At 38.7% G+C, this 17,776-nt stretch overlaps 1 protein-coding gene across 1 annotated transcript in view; it reads left to right on the forward strand.

The window, feature by feature from the left end:
- Nucleotides 1-303: 303 nt before the first annotated feature.
- LOC145984491 (uncharacterized) overlaps nt 304-17,776 on the forward strand; it is a 136,476-nt gene continuing 119,003 nt past the window's right edge. The window contains exon 1 of the mRNA XM_083118146.1: nt 304-411. Coding sequence (XP_082974272.1) covers nt 355-411 — 57 coding nt within the window. The 5' untranslated portion in view covers nt 304-354. The remainder of the gene's footprint in view (nt 412-17,776) is intronic.

Here is a 17,776-nt window from a genome sequence, read left to right on the forward strand (position 1 = left end):
TATCTGGACATATATGTACGTCCCTTTTCTTTTCTCTCGTCTGTTTTAATGTAAAGACACTTGCACAAGAATTGCAATTCTATTATTCAAAGTTTTCGGAAGCGCTAGGCCCCTCAAAGCGCGAGTTCTTGTCCTATGGCGCGCGTTGCACACTCCTAACGGCGGTACTGCAGACATTCCGTGCTTACGTCAGAGAGAGAAGGGCGAGGAAGCTGTTTGAGGCTTGTGCGAGACCCGTTGCGAAGTTACAGCATGAATCATTACTTTCCTAGTTCCTCGGGTGTTAGTCGAGTCGAAGGTACAGAGAAAGAGTGCTTGGCTCCGGGAGAGGTGTTCAACGCGTGCAGTAGCAAAATGAGTGAAGAAACCAGTGCTATATTAAATTTGGAAGAATTTCCACACAATGAACAAGTGAGTAAAATTCTACATTAAAAGTTTGCATGTCAAACTTACAAGGTGTATTGTATTAATCGAGAGGTGGGCCAGATGCGAAATCAGTGGTGTAGGAGCCGCCCTCGCAACCTCCTCAATGTGTGGGGGTTGGCAGGTGTACGGGCCCCGCAAAGTTCTATCTGTGCTCCTGAAATGAATGTTTAATCCCCGGATTTCAACATATTATTTGAGACGTCAAATGAATAGAAAGAATCATTTTTGTTGTCGGTGAATATATAATACATATGAACAGATATAATAATACAGTGCTTTTCACTGTCAAGTCGTCCGTGGACCGTGTATAGCACCGGTCAATGAGAGCGCATTTAGATCCACAGCTGTAAGCTGACCTTGGCACCGGACGCGTCAGTGCTTCAGAATTCAGATAATTTGTGTCCAGTTTGCACGTGGTTGTGAAGTGTTAAGATGTTAACAAGTGTTTTCGTTTACGTATTACTGGTGTTTTTCTACAGTGCAATTTAAAACAACGAATTTTTATGTAGAACTCTTACGTCATTAGGAATTCTTGTAGAGAAGTTAGAAGGCATTTTGCGGCAGAATTCCAAGATGTTCCAGTTCCACACACAGACAGTATTCGAAATCTTGCGAAACATTGTCTGTTCTTGATAAAATGCGAAGGGTGAGACGGCGTGTGCTGAGAGGGAAGAAACTAGACGGCGTTGGAGCACGATTGGAACATACACCTCTCAAATCCTTCCCATGCCTTACACAAGAACCAGACATTTTCATGGCGTCTGCGTGGCGAGCTACAAAGCTTTGAAACCTGAAGCCACGCATTAGAAGAATTGAACGAAAACATCAGGCGAGAAATTGCAGCAATTTCGGAAGAGGAACTCATACGTTTTAGTAAAAATTTCCTTAAAAAATGCGAGCCTATTTCATTACATAGTTTGCGGTTCCAGTTACTCGGATGTTGCATCCAGTTTGCCGGAAGATAGTCTCTCACCGCTCGGCGCGCTAGCTGCTGCTCCACGGGCGACTTGAAAAGCACTGCACATGCACATATACCGCGTTTGTTAGAACCTGTCCCGTTTCCCGCGCTAGCGATCGCTCGACAGTTTCGGTGCCAATGAGAAACGAGGAAAAAATCGTCTGCTGGGCAGCGAGGAGCGAATGGAAGCCAGAAGAGAGGCGCTTACGTAGACGCTGTTGCGACGTTGCGTATTTTAATTGGCTGCCTGGCTTTGACTTTCCCCAGCACGGAGAAAAGCCAGCAACCAGCTAGCGCGGGAACCGGGACAGGTTGTTACAAACGCGGTTTTTTTTGTAAGGGCCTCCCTCATGGCGCAGTGTTAGCGTCGTCGTCTTGTAATCAAGGAGTCCCGGGATCGGTACCCGGTGGAAGCACATAGTGAATCAGATCCCACTTTAAACTGAAGGTCCAGTCTCAATTAGCCTTTCTGTGCATAAAGTGGAATTAACACACGAACTCAATTAATCAATCAAATAATACATATGAACAGATTTAGTGCGAGTCAATGGACACAACAAATAACTTTATTACTCACTGCTCATTGTTATTGTTATTTTTTTATGTTGGCGAAAAAATGCCGAGTGGGTTTTGAAACGACGTATCATAAGACGATGTCTGAGCGTACTGGCTCAGAGAGAGGTGCCCAACCAACCTGACATGTAGGTCCCATCCGGAATGCTGAAATAAGTGCTCGCAGATGTCCATCGATATGGGAAAATTCAACTCATACCTTTACACATAGTGTGTCATAAACTCATCGACTCTATTTTGTCTACAGTTACGAATACAGCACGAAAAGTTAGTTGCTCAAACAACCTCTTTTTTTTAACACAGATTAAACAAGTTTGGTAATTCATTAACTTTTACCACAAATATTAGTTTTACGTGTGGTATTTAAAATGCAACTTGTCACCAAATACTTTCAAGGTGGTTCCAAACCTCTTTATATTCAAATAAGAGATAAAATAAATTTTCCAAATTGCCCACAAATGTTTTTTATTGCGTTAATCTCGATTTTTAGCTACACTACAACACGGTAGAAAGAGATAACTTTTATTTTAACTGTTTAGTTAAAGACACTTTAAAGGGGCCCCGAAACTAAATAGGACGTAGGGCACAGGGATCACGTATTCTCTTGTTCTAAGGACCAGCACCCAATCTTCATATGGACAGGGTACATTCTATTTGGCGATTTTCTTAAATTCATTTGTTCCCCTTATTGAAATTTTGTGTATATTTCTGTTGAAACTATTCTTTTTCCAGTGTATAATGATTTATTTATAATTTACAGTGATGAAAGTGGAAATCCCTAGTTGAGAGCATGCTTGGTTGAGTTGGGATACAGGAGCTAGGATGCTTATATTGATAACATGGGGACAATGCAGTAGAAGGGGTATGCTTATGGAAATGATCGTAGCTGGGGAGATGTGTTTTCTTTATGAAAGGTTTCATAATTAGATGATAACATTCCCCTGCTTACCTGCTCTCTTCCCATTTCGAGAACTGGTAAATTATTAAAATGGAGGTGCTTTTTCAGGAAAAAGTCTAAGAAAGAAATGCCAGTGATACATCGAAAATAAATGGAATCGTTAAAATTATTATGAATAATATCGAAGTCCACTAACTTTAAAAATTATGTCCGTGCGCTAACTAGAATTTGACGGTCAAGTCCATCCGATATGCTTTCATTGAGTGACTAATTTTCAGTGTATAGAGTCCCATCGCCGTTCTATTATCCGTATTTTAAGAGTGCAGACCGCGCTATTTCTTTGTAATATTTTCTCTTCCAGTTATTTTTCATAGAGATTCATATCATTCTCATTTCGTTACCAGAAAATAGTACACTGACATATAAGTCAAACTAATAAATTCACTTTCAACTGTGCATCTGTGTTGGTCTAAACTTAAAACATTGCTTACGGTAAACTTCTGAACTTTATCTTTGAGAGATACAATATTTGTAGGCAAATCTAAAACGTCGTCTATGATAACTACAATATATCGGGACGGATGTTGAACTTCTTATTTTACACTTTGCTGAATAATACGGGACGGAGGAAGGGGTGGAGGTTTTGGCGGGTGAATTACATTTAACTGTACAACTTCAACATGTGATGCAACATCATCATAAGGCTGATCCACAGGAGGTGGGTCGTTTTTAAGCTCACTTAAGGCTAATTCGTTGGTACGGTCTTGGTCACAGGGAACAAATTTCTGCGTTGACATTTACAGTAACAAATTACAAAAATTGCAAAAATACTAATAATAAGCTCGTAATAATAATATGAGGATATTCAAAAATATCTGCAGCAGATGGATAAAATTTGAGGCTTTTACGTATGGAAGAAATCCGTTAAACATAACTAAAATCGCAATGACTTTCATGTTGCTAAGCAACAAAACGAACAGTTCTTCAAAAAAACTAAAACGTATTTTAAACCTGCCTAGTTTACATTATTACGTATTTTAACTCAACTTATTTATTTCTTAATCTAGGCTCAATTTATCTGCTTAATTTATTTATCTGATGTAATTTATTTATTTTCTAAATTTTTAGGCACTGTTTAATTGACTTATTTTCTTTTAAAATTACTGCAATCTTATCTTATTTACTCTCAGGCGTGATCTTTATTTTTAAATACTTAAAATCCAATCAAATCGTACTGAGGTACAAGGTAATGGGAAAATTAAAACTTAACAATAAATGGGAAAACGGTGTGCTTGTAGTAAAATTTAATTTCTTGCACAAGTGTATGGGGGAGATTTGTTTACTACTGTACATTTGACATGAATGGTATATACGTTATAGTGTTCTCGATAATTTTTGTTCACTATGAAGTCCCCAATATGTTGTTTGGGGGGGGGCACGGACAACTGTGCTACGCCACTGCGCCAAATCAAAGTGAAATCAATCGTCGTGAGGACACGCTGGAACCACTCTCAGTCGCCCTTAGTACTTCGTTGCGGCACACGTTCAATTCCTATGAGCACAGGTACAAACATTTCTTCACATTTTTTATTTGTCTGGTTCTTTTCACCCTTGGCGCCACTCACCGTGTAGCATTCTGCACTCTAATGTCACTTCGTTCTTACACTGTCTGTGTAGGAAAGTGTCACGTGGTTGTTGGAATATTGGAGAAATACTGTCATATTTGTTTGAAAACATTTTGTTCCTTGGCAGAATGTACAGTCAGCAGCAATATAAATGGGGGATCTAGATCCTGCCTTACCTGCAATTCGTTATGTGTGTTGCCTAACTCTATGGCGATAGAAGACCTTTCCATTGAAATGTTGCTATTGAAGTCGGCAAATCGCCGTAAATTTAGGCAACGTTGACCGAACAATCATTTTCTTTCGTAATTCTTGATACTTTTTCTTTGCGTAGTTGGCATTTTTCTCTGGAATGTAAAGTGGTCCAGCCAATGCGGAAGAAGAAGCTGGGAGAAAATGTTATTATCTTCTTTATCATATTTTTTGTGTATTTATCTTTACTCCCATCTATTACTATTCTCCTGGGATATTTACATAGCGAGGGATTAACTTAGACCTAGTGCATCTAGATTCATAGAAGATTGCGAGTAAATTAACGTGAATTGTGCAAGCGCAAAAATTACGCATGTAAAGAGTTCTAGTTGCGTGAGTGTGACAAAATACGCAATAAGGGTCACAGCTTTTGCAACAGACACCAAGGGACCCTGGTAGAATCCCTCTGCCGGTCATTTAACATCTGGAGACCTGAGGCTTTGTTTACAGTAACAAAAACATATTTGTGGTTTCCCCTGATTGTTTGTAGCTAATTGAAAACATAAATTTCAATTTTGAAAATATTTTTATTTTAGATTAATGAATAATTGTGGTGTACATATGTGCACCTTCGGTTCCAATTATGGATTTTTTTTAACATTACCTGATTTGTTCATTAACTTTTATTCATTTTTATTCTGACAATATTGAACGTCTAAACCACTTTTTAAATTAATTTTCCTCACTGTACATGTATGTGGCAGAATGGTTAGTGCTATCATTTCTAGCACCAAGGGCTCTAGTACCAAGCTTGTGGTCCCAGGTCCCAGGTCCCAAATGTCAGTTCTATAATTTGTTAATCCCGATTTTCCCCAAATTGTTTGGTGAGAATGGGGAAGAAGTGTTACTTCAAAAATATTATCGGACACTAGTCTCGAGAGCTAGAAAAATGATGTTGACCCCATGCGCTGACCACTCACTACTTACCTGTTGAGAATGTCCAAAATGTCCATACATTACTGCAGGTATAATTTGTTTTCTAACTTTCCTGTTTTCTTTTCTCACTTATCTGAATGATAATAGCAAGAATGAATGAAATAATTACATTTTTAGAGGATGATTGTGACATGATTTGACGAAATTATGTGCAAGAAAACTTAATCCAATTAGTGCACTATATATATATATATATATATACATACACACACATACTACTGACTCACTCACTAATTAGTGACTGAGTCCTTACCATGACATATTTTTTATTTGACAACTCTTCCGAAATTCCCTATTCATCTCATTTAGGAATATTTTATATCCTTATCAGTGGCGGCGATTGGGTTCCAACACTGGGGGACACTAGTAGGCAAGGGTAGTTTATTTTCCCGTCGTAAATAAGGTATATCATATTTGCAGGAGCGAAAGTGGCAAGGAGTGGGGGCAACATCAACCAAGTCCCCCATAATCACCGCCTCTGGTCATTACTATATTTCAGCCGGACCCTGTGGCTGAGTGGTTAGCACATCGCGCTGCGACGCCAAGGGTCTCGGGTTCGAATCCCGCTTTGGCATGGTTGTTTGTGAATGTCCATTCATCAATTTCATCACTCATTCCCATCTTCGCAAATGGTATGCATGCACCGTTTAGTTGCACAGTTGGCATATTAGCCGAATTTATACGTGCTAAAAGCTGTCGTGATCAAATTAATATGCATTGTGATTTATTGGAAATTATAAATAACCAATGACTGGAGTGAAAATTAGCGAAATAAATATGTATATTTGTGTAGCCTATTTCCCGCCAAATACGAATCGTTCTGTATACAGTTCCTTCTATCAAACTTTAGAATCACTTTATGAGCAGGGGTCTTCTCCTATTATTGTAGGGGATTTTAATTTCCCTCAGATAACAGGGGCGGATCACAATTGCTTATTCTCAAACCAAGCTTGCGTAGAATTGAGTCACTATAGTACATCAAAATAATATACGAATATTGCATAAATAAACAAAACTTAATTAGGGTAGAAACAACCAAATAATCTAGGGGTTATATTTCATTCTAAACTTACATTTCAGGTGCACGTTAACTTCATAACAAACGAGGCTTAGACTTCTGGGATTTATAATGCGTACGTGCAAAGAGTTCAAACATCTCGGAAGCATAATGATGGTCTATAATGCTTACGTTAGAGCGAAAATTGAATACGCAAGCATAGTGTGGCACCCTCAAACCCAGCAAAATACATATAAACAAAATAGAACAAATTCAAAGTAAATTCTTAAGACACCTAAAGTACGTACAGTGTCTGTCAAAAGTTTTAGGACAACGACATTTCAAACTAGGCAACCCAATTTACACAAGGCGTTGGTGGGTTGCGTGTAGAGTTAGGCTCAATTTCAGGGTTGCCACATGCACAATATATATTTGTGAAATACGCGAAAGAAATGAAAATAAGTATTATTGTATAAAATTATTAAAAATATCAATATTATATCGCAAATGACGAAATTCTTACTAAAAGAAAGAAACTAGGTTTTCTAGTTTTCATCGCTCATGAGCCTAAGGAGAGGATAACAGGTTAGAGGAGACGAAAGGCGACAAAGGAGAGGAGAAAGAGAAAGCGAAAGGAGAAGAGGAAAAGTAGAGGAGAGAAAAAGAGAGGATAGACGAGGAGAGGAGAAGTAGTGAGAAGAAAGGAAAAAATGGAGGAGAGATGAGGAAAATGGAGCAAAGAAGAGAGGAGAAAACCGAGAGGAGAGGAGAGTAAAATGGAGTAAAAGGGAAGAATGAAAAGAAGAGGAGAAGAGTGAAATGGAGTCGGAAATCAAAGGCCGGAAAGGAGATAAGAGGAGTGGAGAAGAGTGGGATGAGACAAGATGCGAGAAAAATAGAGAAGGTGATATGAGATAAAAGCAGAAGAGAAGGAGGGGAGAAAAGAATAAGAAGGAGAAGAGAATAGAAGAGAATGGAAACGAAAGGAAAGAAGAGGTAGTTGGACAAAATATCGTCTCGGCGTCAAGAATTGATGCATTGATCAAATTATCGATATGAAACACTCAATAACGTTTTGAAATATATTGGAGAATGTATTAGATCGGTGCCATATGCTTTTTGGCTGAGTTCAGAGCAAGATGAAATCTTTCACGTAAGATCATTGATTTTTCCTGCGATTATACCACTAAAAACATGAATGTAATTTTAATATTCATAAGAATTATCCAATTTTTCTCGACTTCTCGGTTCGTTGAAATGAAGATGTTGTAATTTAATATTTCCCCTCCCCCCATCGTTAATTCCAAACTGAATCATTCCGTTTCACACAGCGTGGACAATGAACACAATGAGATATGTCTAAAACTTAAGAAAATTTTCTGCCACCGGAGGGGTTTGAACCTACGACCTTCAGGTTGACAATCCTTAACGATAACCACTACTCTTTTTTTTTTTTTTTTTTTTTTTTTATTGTCTCATTCTGATCTACAAGTTATGGAATTACATTGTTTTTGACATAAGTGTAGTACTGCTATTACAATTCGTATTTCTATCTGGTTAACCTTTACATTTTTGTTTGACCTAAATTAAGTATAAAGCACTGATAAGAAATTTGCATACCATTTCTTCCTTGCTTGGAGAGGAATTTTTTCATATTGTTCTTGCAAGAAGATACTGAATTGTTTCTTAAAACTGCTCTCGTCATTGTGAAATATATATAATAAGTATTCTGTTATCAACCATTGTACTGCTCGTTGTTTCGTTGGTGGATAAAAATTGAAATCAGGAAAAACTATATCTGTATCCGTAAACTTTGTTAATGAGGTGCGGCATATACGACTGAGCATTGTTCGCAATTGGTTCCACGCCGTGGAGGAGTTGCGACACTTGGTTATCCTGTGGGCTAAAGAGTCAGGCACGTTGCATGATATACAGTTAGGAGAGTAGGGCCTCCCCCATGGCGCAGTGGTAGCATCATTGCCTTGTAATCAAGGGGTCCCGGGTTCGATACCCGGTGGAGGCACAAGTGGTTCGGATCCCACTTTAAACTGTAGGTCCAGTCCCGATTAGCCTTACTGCGCATAAAGTGGACTTAAAACACCAAATCAAACCAATCAAACAGTTAGGAGAGTCACTGATTCCATATTGGTATGTCCTATCTCTTGTCACTATAACACGATGAACCACTTTGTACCATATTGATTGGCCCGCTTTTGAAAGGTGTTTGGCGGAGACATTTTCCCATATTTGTGGCCAATTATGTGTATTGAAATCCCTGACTATTCGTGGTACTGTGTGCTTGAAACTATTGATTTCACTATATAACTTTTTAACAGATGGTGTAATTGTCTCATGTCGTAATAACTGGTAGCATACCTGTAAAGCGATGTCCTTATAAAACGAAAATCTTTTGGGGATACTTTGGATATCGATGGGAGCTTCTAATGGAATGTCCTGTATTATCGTTTGTATACATGCTTGGGTCGTTGACTCGTGCAGTGAGAAAGCTGTTTTAAGGCCAGTCTGTACAAACAATGCTCTTGCCTGTGTGTTCACGTGTATTAGTGCCAAACCACCTGTCTTCTCTGATAACGTGACCTCATTCATTGCCACCCGGAAGATTGTATCGTGCCACAAAAAGCAGCCAACAGCTTTGTTGACCTTGGCTAAGTGCTGTGTTTTGAAGGGCAGGATTTTTGCTACATACCAAAGTTTAGAGAGAGCAAAAACGTTGATAAATCTTACTCGTGTTTTTAAACTCAGAGAGCGCATCTTGTTCACTCTGAGGACGTAGATTGCCCTCTCGCACGTGAGATTACTATTGGCTTCGATCGTTTCATCGATATTTGCATAGAAGTTGATACCTAAAACTTTTATTTTCTTGTCTACAGGGATCTCCGTATTGTTTGTGAAAGGATTCTCCTTGCCAAGGGGCATTAGGAATGACTTTCGATTGTTTAGTTTTGCTCCTGATGTGAGCTCAAAAGTATGTATTTGGCTTTTAACACTGTACAGATCTCTTTCATCCTTGAGAAAAATCGTGACGTCGTCCATGAAACTGCCAACTTGTATTGTGGTGGAAGCCATAGAAATGCCCTGTAAATGATGCTGGATACTAAACAAAAAGGGGGCTATTGTGAGGACGTACAATGTGCTACTCAAGGGACTACCTTGTAGTACACCTCGTCGCATTTTAAAACCTGTTGTCAAGAAACCATTTATTTTGAGTTTTAGCAGCATATGATTATATAATGTTTTTATCCAATTAAGAAAAGTGTCTCCGAAGCCATATGCTTCTAAGACTTTGTACAGATATTCGTGGCTCACTCTGTCATATGCTTGAGAAAAATCTAAAGATAGAATTGCCTCTGATGCATTCTTATTTTGTTTGGTAATAATTACGTCTCTTATCGTTTGTAGCAAGTGATGTATACTTTGGGACGTATTACAAGCGAACTGTAAATTGCCAATAAGTTTAACCATATATTGTTTTAAACGCTGATTTATGCACCTACTTATAAGTTTGATGTCACTGCTCAATATGGAAATTGGCCTAAAATCTGTGACGAACTTTGGATTTGCCTTTTTGGGAACTAACACTATAACTCCCGTGCTACTGGTCTTCCCTATGGTCCCTGTTGTCAACACTTCGTTGACCCATTCCGTTAATTCGTCTCCTATTAGATTCCAGAAACATTGATAGAATTCTGATGGTAATCCATCTTCGGCTGTAGTTTTATTCCTCGGAGCTTTGAATACTGCATCATGAACCTCCTTTTTACTAAACGGTTGTGTGAGCTCAGTTCTTTCATTTTCTGTCAGTGACGCAGGGAGGTAGTTCAAAAAATTGCATTGCGTTTCTGTTGGATTAAAGGCTTGACCAAGAAGATTTTTATAGTATTGCAAAAACCTGTCGTGTATACTATGAGGGCTGGTGACAACTTCACCGGAATCTAAAGTTAATTTATGAATAACGTGACTCCTGGCGTGTTTATGTTCTTGAAGAATGTGACTTAGTGTGGCTTGCTCGTCTGGGTCTATAGGAAGAATCTTGCTCTTTATTATTGCTGCAGATTTTCGTTTCCTATGTATAGCAAGTAATTGCGCTTTTATTTCATTTGCATAAGGACGATCGAAATTACCTTGCAATGCTAAACGATGAAGATCATTCAAGACTGCATACAAAAAATTATATTTGTTTCTTTGATCTCTACTAACCTCTGCACTGAAGAATTTACTGACCTGACGAAATTTAGGCTTAACTCGAGTTTCCCACCACTCGATTAGGGTCTTGTGCACTGGCCGAGAGGCCTTGAGTTCGTTCCACGTTTCCCTGATTAGCTGGACATAACTACCATTGCGTAATAATGTGCTATTTAAAAGCCAGTATCCGCTACCTTGTCGGGGTTTGATCAAATCTAAATTTATTTTGAGAATTGGGACACTATGATCACTAAAGCATACTGGAAAATTTTGAACACTAATGATATATTCCTGAAATCTTGGTGCGACATAAAACCTATCGATACTTGACGCACTATTGGAGGTGATATGTGTGTAACCTTGACTTTCGCCATTGGTGTGTATCCAAGCGTCACGCAGTTGTAACCCCTGCGTTAATTCATAGAGCGCACGTGAGAAGTTGTATCCTGGATTTTGATCTTGTGAACGAATTACGCAGTTAAAATCTCCCACTAGTATAGTGTCTAGTGTGTGGGATGTCAACTCGGGTCCTACAACTGTTGAAAAAAAATCTTCTCTTTCCCGTCTGTTTTGGCTTCCTGACGGAGCATACACATTACAGAGAAACACTGAGCCTAATTTGGCACTTATTTGTCTGCCCGTGGGATGGGGCACTACATTACGTAAATCCAAGTGTCGCCGACATGCTATGGCAGTCCCTTGTGCAAAGGGAGTAAAATTGTTGTAAACTTTAAACATGTTCAGTACAGAAAAATCGTCTATGGCTACCTCTTGTAAGAGGGCCACATCAATAGACGATTTAATGAGAAAGTCATTGAGAGCAATTATTTTGGTCTTACTTTGCATTTGATTCAAATTTATAGATGCCAAGGTAAATGTTTGCATGATTAGAACTGTCCACAAAAGAAAACTAAACTTACTTATATTCTTCAACATTACTAAACTCTAATTTCTGCCTAGAATGCATTAACTATGCTTTCCACTAAATAAATCTGGGGTAAGTTTGTTACTCGTCGAAGGTTTCTCTTTAATTACATTTCCTGAATGACTTGTTAAACTACCCTTTGAAACATCTTGTTTTGGGGTACCAGGTTCTACTCTAAATTCGTTATGAACTATTGTGGAACTTACGCATTCATTATTTTTCTTCTTCTTTCTACGTAGCACCATGGACTCTTCCGCCACTGACCGTAACCTTGATACAGATCTTGACCGTGATTTCCTAGGAGAGGTAACTACGGGAAATTCTGCGTCCGCGAACAAAGCACTTGGGGGTGGGGGCGGGGGTATGTGATACATCTCCTCTGAAGTGGTTAATGTTGGCTGCTCCATCTCTTCCCTTCCTGTTGGTGCATTCTTCTCACTAACTTCCTGTCTGGTACCTGTCTCCTCGTCGGTGATTCTGGGGCTATCCGTGTTCCCTCCATTGCTATCTCCTGACGCTGGGACTTCTGCAACTAACGGAGCTGAATCTCTTGGTTTAGTCCGTACGGGTAGCACAGTTGGTTCATATACCATCGGGACATTGTCAGCGGGCATATTAACCGGACCCCTGCGGGGCTGGTTCCCTGAGGATCGACGCTTAGGGCACTGAGCAACTACATGATCCTCCCCCGAACACGCGAGGCACGTACGCACCTGCCCAGGGTATGTTACCCAATAAGAGTCTCCATTCATTGTTACATATGAGGGTATGGGTTTACGTAGTATCATTTTAATCAAGACACGTCCAGTTGGAGTAGGGTAAATGTGATCTGCAGAGTATGTCTCGTCTTCAATTTTTAACACTTCCCCATAAGACCTCATGACACGACTTATCACTTCTGCACTTAATTCAATTGGGACTACATGGATTCTGACAATTACATGCCGCTGGTGGGCCCATTCTACTTCAACTTTATGATCACCATCTACGTCACTGTAGATTACCTCAGCACCAAAATCATTTAGTAACCTTTCTCCTACCACTTTTGTCGCAAATTTCACGTACAAACACTTACGAAAGTAATCTATTTCAAAACTGAGCACTTGGTTCGTAGGCACTTGGTAGACATCATGAAACCATCGATGAAAATCCAATGACGTAGGTCGCGTTTTGACCTCACGGAAAACAAATTTCAAGGTGTTTTCTCTTTGTGTATTCATCGTGAACTATTTCATCGTATCTTCACTGGCTCACGGTTATTGTAGTCAAAACCTCGCTTGCACTCCAAAGGAAAAAAGAACTAACACAACACTAGCAAACCGTATACGGCCCTAGCTAACTCGGACAGTTCGATCACTAAGCCTTCTCACGCGAAAAGCGGAGCTCGGTACGAACTGATACCTGCTCGAGCTGCAGGCAGACTGTGGGTTTGAACCTACGACCTTCAGGTTGACAATCCTTAACGATAACCACTACTCCACAAGCTTTCGCTCCCGAGAACAGGTAGAAGGAGCTGACCAATGTGAAATGTAGATGCAACTCTCCTCCTACATGTAATGTGCAAACAATACTTGTTTGTAACAAAGAAAACTAAGGTAGAACGAATCGGCGAAAACATTTAACGGAGAATTGCACATGTTGAAAACTTTTCATTCGATATTTGCCGAGGTATCCTTGCATTGATCTCGAGTGGTAAAAGGTGTAAAATTAGTATATCCTGAATTGCCACAAATATAAAGAGTTATTTCATTAATATTTGTCAATGTCTTTTAAAGCAGTACAGAATTATCGTTAGAGTATCATAATTCAGGATCGGATACATGAATATATCCCTTTGAACGTGCGTCAATTCATTTTTTATTTTTTTTTATAAATTCCAGATGCAGAACAATGTATTCACTATACACTGCTTTTACAAATAATGCCACCATGCTGTTGTTTAATAAAATGAGAATCGAAAATAGAGAACACTTCGTAAGGAGGATCGATTCTAGGACCGCTAGCAGGCCTATCGAGAACACTAGTCACTACACCTCGCTTTTACCTTCCGTTGAAACATCAATTTTTAAGTATTCTGTCCTTCCAATATTGTAGTTGTCGTTGGGTATACATGTAGTTAAACTTTTACTTTAATTTTGAATTGTTTTCTTGTAGTATAGCAGCTATCAGCTTCCCCGATGGCGCAGTGGTAGCGTCGTTGTAGCGAATTTACAATACCGGACCCCTCCCCGATTTTGTAATATTTCGCATACTCACTAATTGAGGCCTCGTAATCACGAATTTGAAGTAAAAATTTGGGGGTCACGTGTAGAAATTGCAAAATATGCGAAATTGAGTGGTCCGAGATCGGCACGATTGCTTATTATTTAACGGAAAAATTTGTGTTTCCAATACTTAAAAAAAGAAATATAGCCTACATTCCTGATATTTCTACGACCCCAAATTTTAAATATGCTTGCCTTGCCTAACCTAACCTAACCTTACCGAGAATGGTCAGTGGAGCTATCCGTGAATGGTTTTGCGCTAATTGTGAAAAAGAACCAATAAAAAATTCTTATTTTCGTATCACTTTAACGGCAAACGTTCATCATCGAAGACGCCATTTTCGTGTTCTGCAATTTTACGATCGATGCACTGTTGCCAATCTTACCTGCAATCAAATCAGTCCACATTCCACATGTTCGTCTACATCGTGATTGTCTCCAAGTATGAAATCAACAGTGTGGCAACGCTGTAGACAGCGTAACTATTTGCGAACGTCAATTCTTCATATCAGCAAATATGGCTACCATACTTGCATACGGAAAATCATTGCGAGAATTGAAAAGCTTATTTTACAACTACTACACGTTAATGAACAATTTCTTCACCTCACCTCACCCGAGATAAATAATCGCGACTAATTATTTCGTGAGTATAAGCATATAAATTACATAAGAGTCCGGTATTGTAAATTCTTTCCGCGTTGCCTTGTAATCAAGGGGTCTCGGGTTCGATTCCCGGTGGAGTCACATAGTGGTTCGGATCCCACATTAAACTGTAGGTTCAGTCACGATTAGCCTTACTGTGATGATGAAAAACGAGAATATTAGTAGTTGTGAAAATACCAGTTATTTCTTCTAACTTATTATTGTGATTAGATATTATGAATGGGAATGGAAAATATCTCTCTTCCTGTGATACTGTAACAAACGAAATGCTTGTTTACTGACGCAAGTCTCGTGTCCAGAACAGTCTTATGAAATGTATTTGCTGTTGCGCAAGTTAACACAAAATTATTACACCGTTTGCAAATATGTTTGCGTACTGCCAAATGTGAGAAACATTATACGTAGACAGGCGAAAAATTTTATTCATGAAATCACATCACATTTGACAGTGTTTGTCAAGAGATACTCGTGGGACACTGTGTTAAGGTGCTGGACTAAATGCTTCTTATTTTTCTTCCTCGAACAACAACAATTTTTAAGGTAGAGCAACAGTAGTTCTGCCCTTTCTAATTTCTTTAAAATTCTTACACATTCCTTTAATTGAGTTAAAAATAAAGATATTACTTGCATTTCTGTCATTGACGTAGACCAGGTACGTATCCAGGATTTATTTGAGGAAGGGACCAGACCCAAAATTATATATATATATATATATATATATATATATATATATATATATATATATATATATATATATATATATATTTATATATATATATATATATAGGGAGAGAGAGAGAGAGAGAGAGAGAGAGATTACAAAACAGTTCAAATTGTGCGAACGCCATTGAAAATTCATTATAATTCTATGTTCAGAAAACGACGGAAGAACATTGGTCGAATTTCCTTTCTTTCTCTTTTGAGAGAATACTGTATATACTTCTACAATAGCAATCGCGTTCGGAAAAGGTGAAAGAAATTACTGTTTTCAAAGGCAGACAAGCTTGGTAGCGTAGCTTGCTGGCGTTCAAAGTGACCCACGCTTCTTATCGCAAAACACTGTGCGTCGATGCACAACGTCTGCACCCAGCAAGTTACAAGTGACCAGAGTCGAATTTTAAAGAGAATCTGAAGAATGATAGATTTCATCAGAGGCGACTAGGTGGGCACTAGCTCAACATGCAATAGTTTAAGTCATAATTCCTGACAAAGAGAAAGCTTATTAAACATGTATTCGAATAGTAATACGTGCTTTATCCTGTAACATGTAAGATACTTATTGGGATTACAGCGTAGTAGTGGCAACAGATCCATGAAAAACAAAATAAAACTGGATGGTTGCTTTATTATAGATAAATATTTTAAAAATATATTTTCTTCATTCCCTTTTTTTTCTTATTTTAATAATAATAATAACAACCCATGGCTCCACAGCCCTGGAAGGGCCTTGACCTATCTCCCTTCTGCCAGTCTCCCTCCACACCTCCTCACGAGTGAGGAGATTTCCCTCACTCGTACCTCCCCAATTTCCTCACGATGGTGGGTTGCTACCGGTGCTATACCCAGGCCGAGAACCCAAAGACTGAACACAGGCGAACTCGAACCCATGACGTCCCGCAGTCGGAGTCCAAAGCACAGCGCCTTAGACCGCACAGTCAAGGAGGGGGACTTTTCTTATTTTACTTTTGGCTAATTGCGACGATGAGGATGAATAATGAATAGAGAAATAAATAAAGAAGTTCACGCACAAAGAAGAGGACGAATCTTCAAACCTCTTACATTACGAGTTCAAGCCCTAAATATGAGGATTTTAACCTTAAACCTCAATTTCAAAATTATATAAAAAAATGCTTATTTATACTAAACTTCTGATCGAGGACTAAATTGTTTGTAACTGTGAAACTACCCCTGAATGCAAATTCACATTTTTTTTTCATATGAGTAAGAATTAAATGTGTGGCACACAGAGATACCTTTTGCGACAACAGTTAATTCTGTCCTGTCCCAGCATCTCTGGAGCAAAGCCACGCATATCAGAAGAGAAGGAGAGAGAGAAAAAGGGCGAAGGGGGGGATCGACTGGACAGAGCGAAACAGTGCACGCTGCTGGGAAGGCTGGTAACTGCAGTGGCTTTCCCCCTCCACGCAATCCCGTTCCACTCACTTGTTCATCGCTTCTCAGATACTTGTTTTCGTTCACCTGCTCCAGAGATAAGTGGGACAGAGTGTAGTTCGCATATATGTAGCAAGTAAACAAACTTATCTCAGAATGAAAATTCCACAGAGTTTTAAAACTTTGCTTCAGCAACGAATGACCGGAAACGGATCACATATAATTCCCTTGCAAAAATCTAGTAGTCTAAAATTCATTTGAAGACTTGAAAGTATCTATTTACTAGATTCCATGTTGTAAGGAACTATTTCGTAGATGTTCATGTAACCTTTATAAAATTACAAATAAATTATTCACAAACTAATACGCAGAAAGGCATTCAGAGTTAAATGCATCAGTATAAAGTAATTCTAGAAGTACAGAGCTATATCAGAGTATTGAACTTTTCTCTTGCAGGATAACGTTTACAATATTGAGGCGAGAGAATGATTAAGAATTTTTGCTCCAAGGGAAACGAAGGGCGTAGTGTATTGGTTAGAGTTCTTGAAAGCATTGATTGCGGTCCCAGGTTCGATCCTCCATATTAGAAAACATATTTCCCCTTCTATTAAACAAGAGCATGGTAACATTATTTGTAATAGCAGTGTAAAGTGGCTACATTGTTATGCATCTGGAATGTATATATAAAAAAATATAAAATGAATTGACACACGTTCAAAGGGATATTTTCATGTATAAGATCCTGAATTATGATACTCTAACGATAATTCTGTACTGCTTTAAAGACATTGACAAATATTAATGAAATAACTCTTTAAATATGAATGAAAAGTTTTCAACATGTGCAATTCTCCGTTAAATGTTTTCGCCGATTCGTTCTACCTTAGTTTTCTTTGTTACAAACAAGTATTGTTTGCACATTACATGTAGGAGGAGAGTTGCAT

Source organism: Lepisma saccharinum, chromosome 2 (genome assembly GCF_977018435.1).
Source record: "Lepisma saccharinum chromosome 2, izLepSacc3.1, whole genome shotgun sequence".
In the NCBI taxonomy this organism is placed as follows: Eukaryota; Metazoa; Arthropoda; class Insecta; order Zygentoma; family Lepismatidae; genus Lepisma; species Lepisma saccharinum.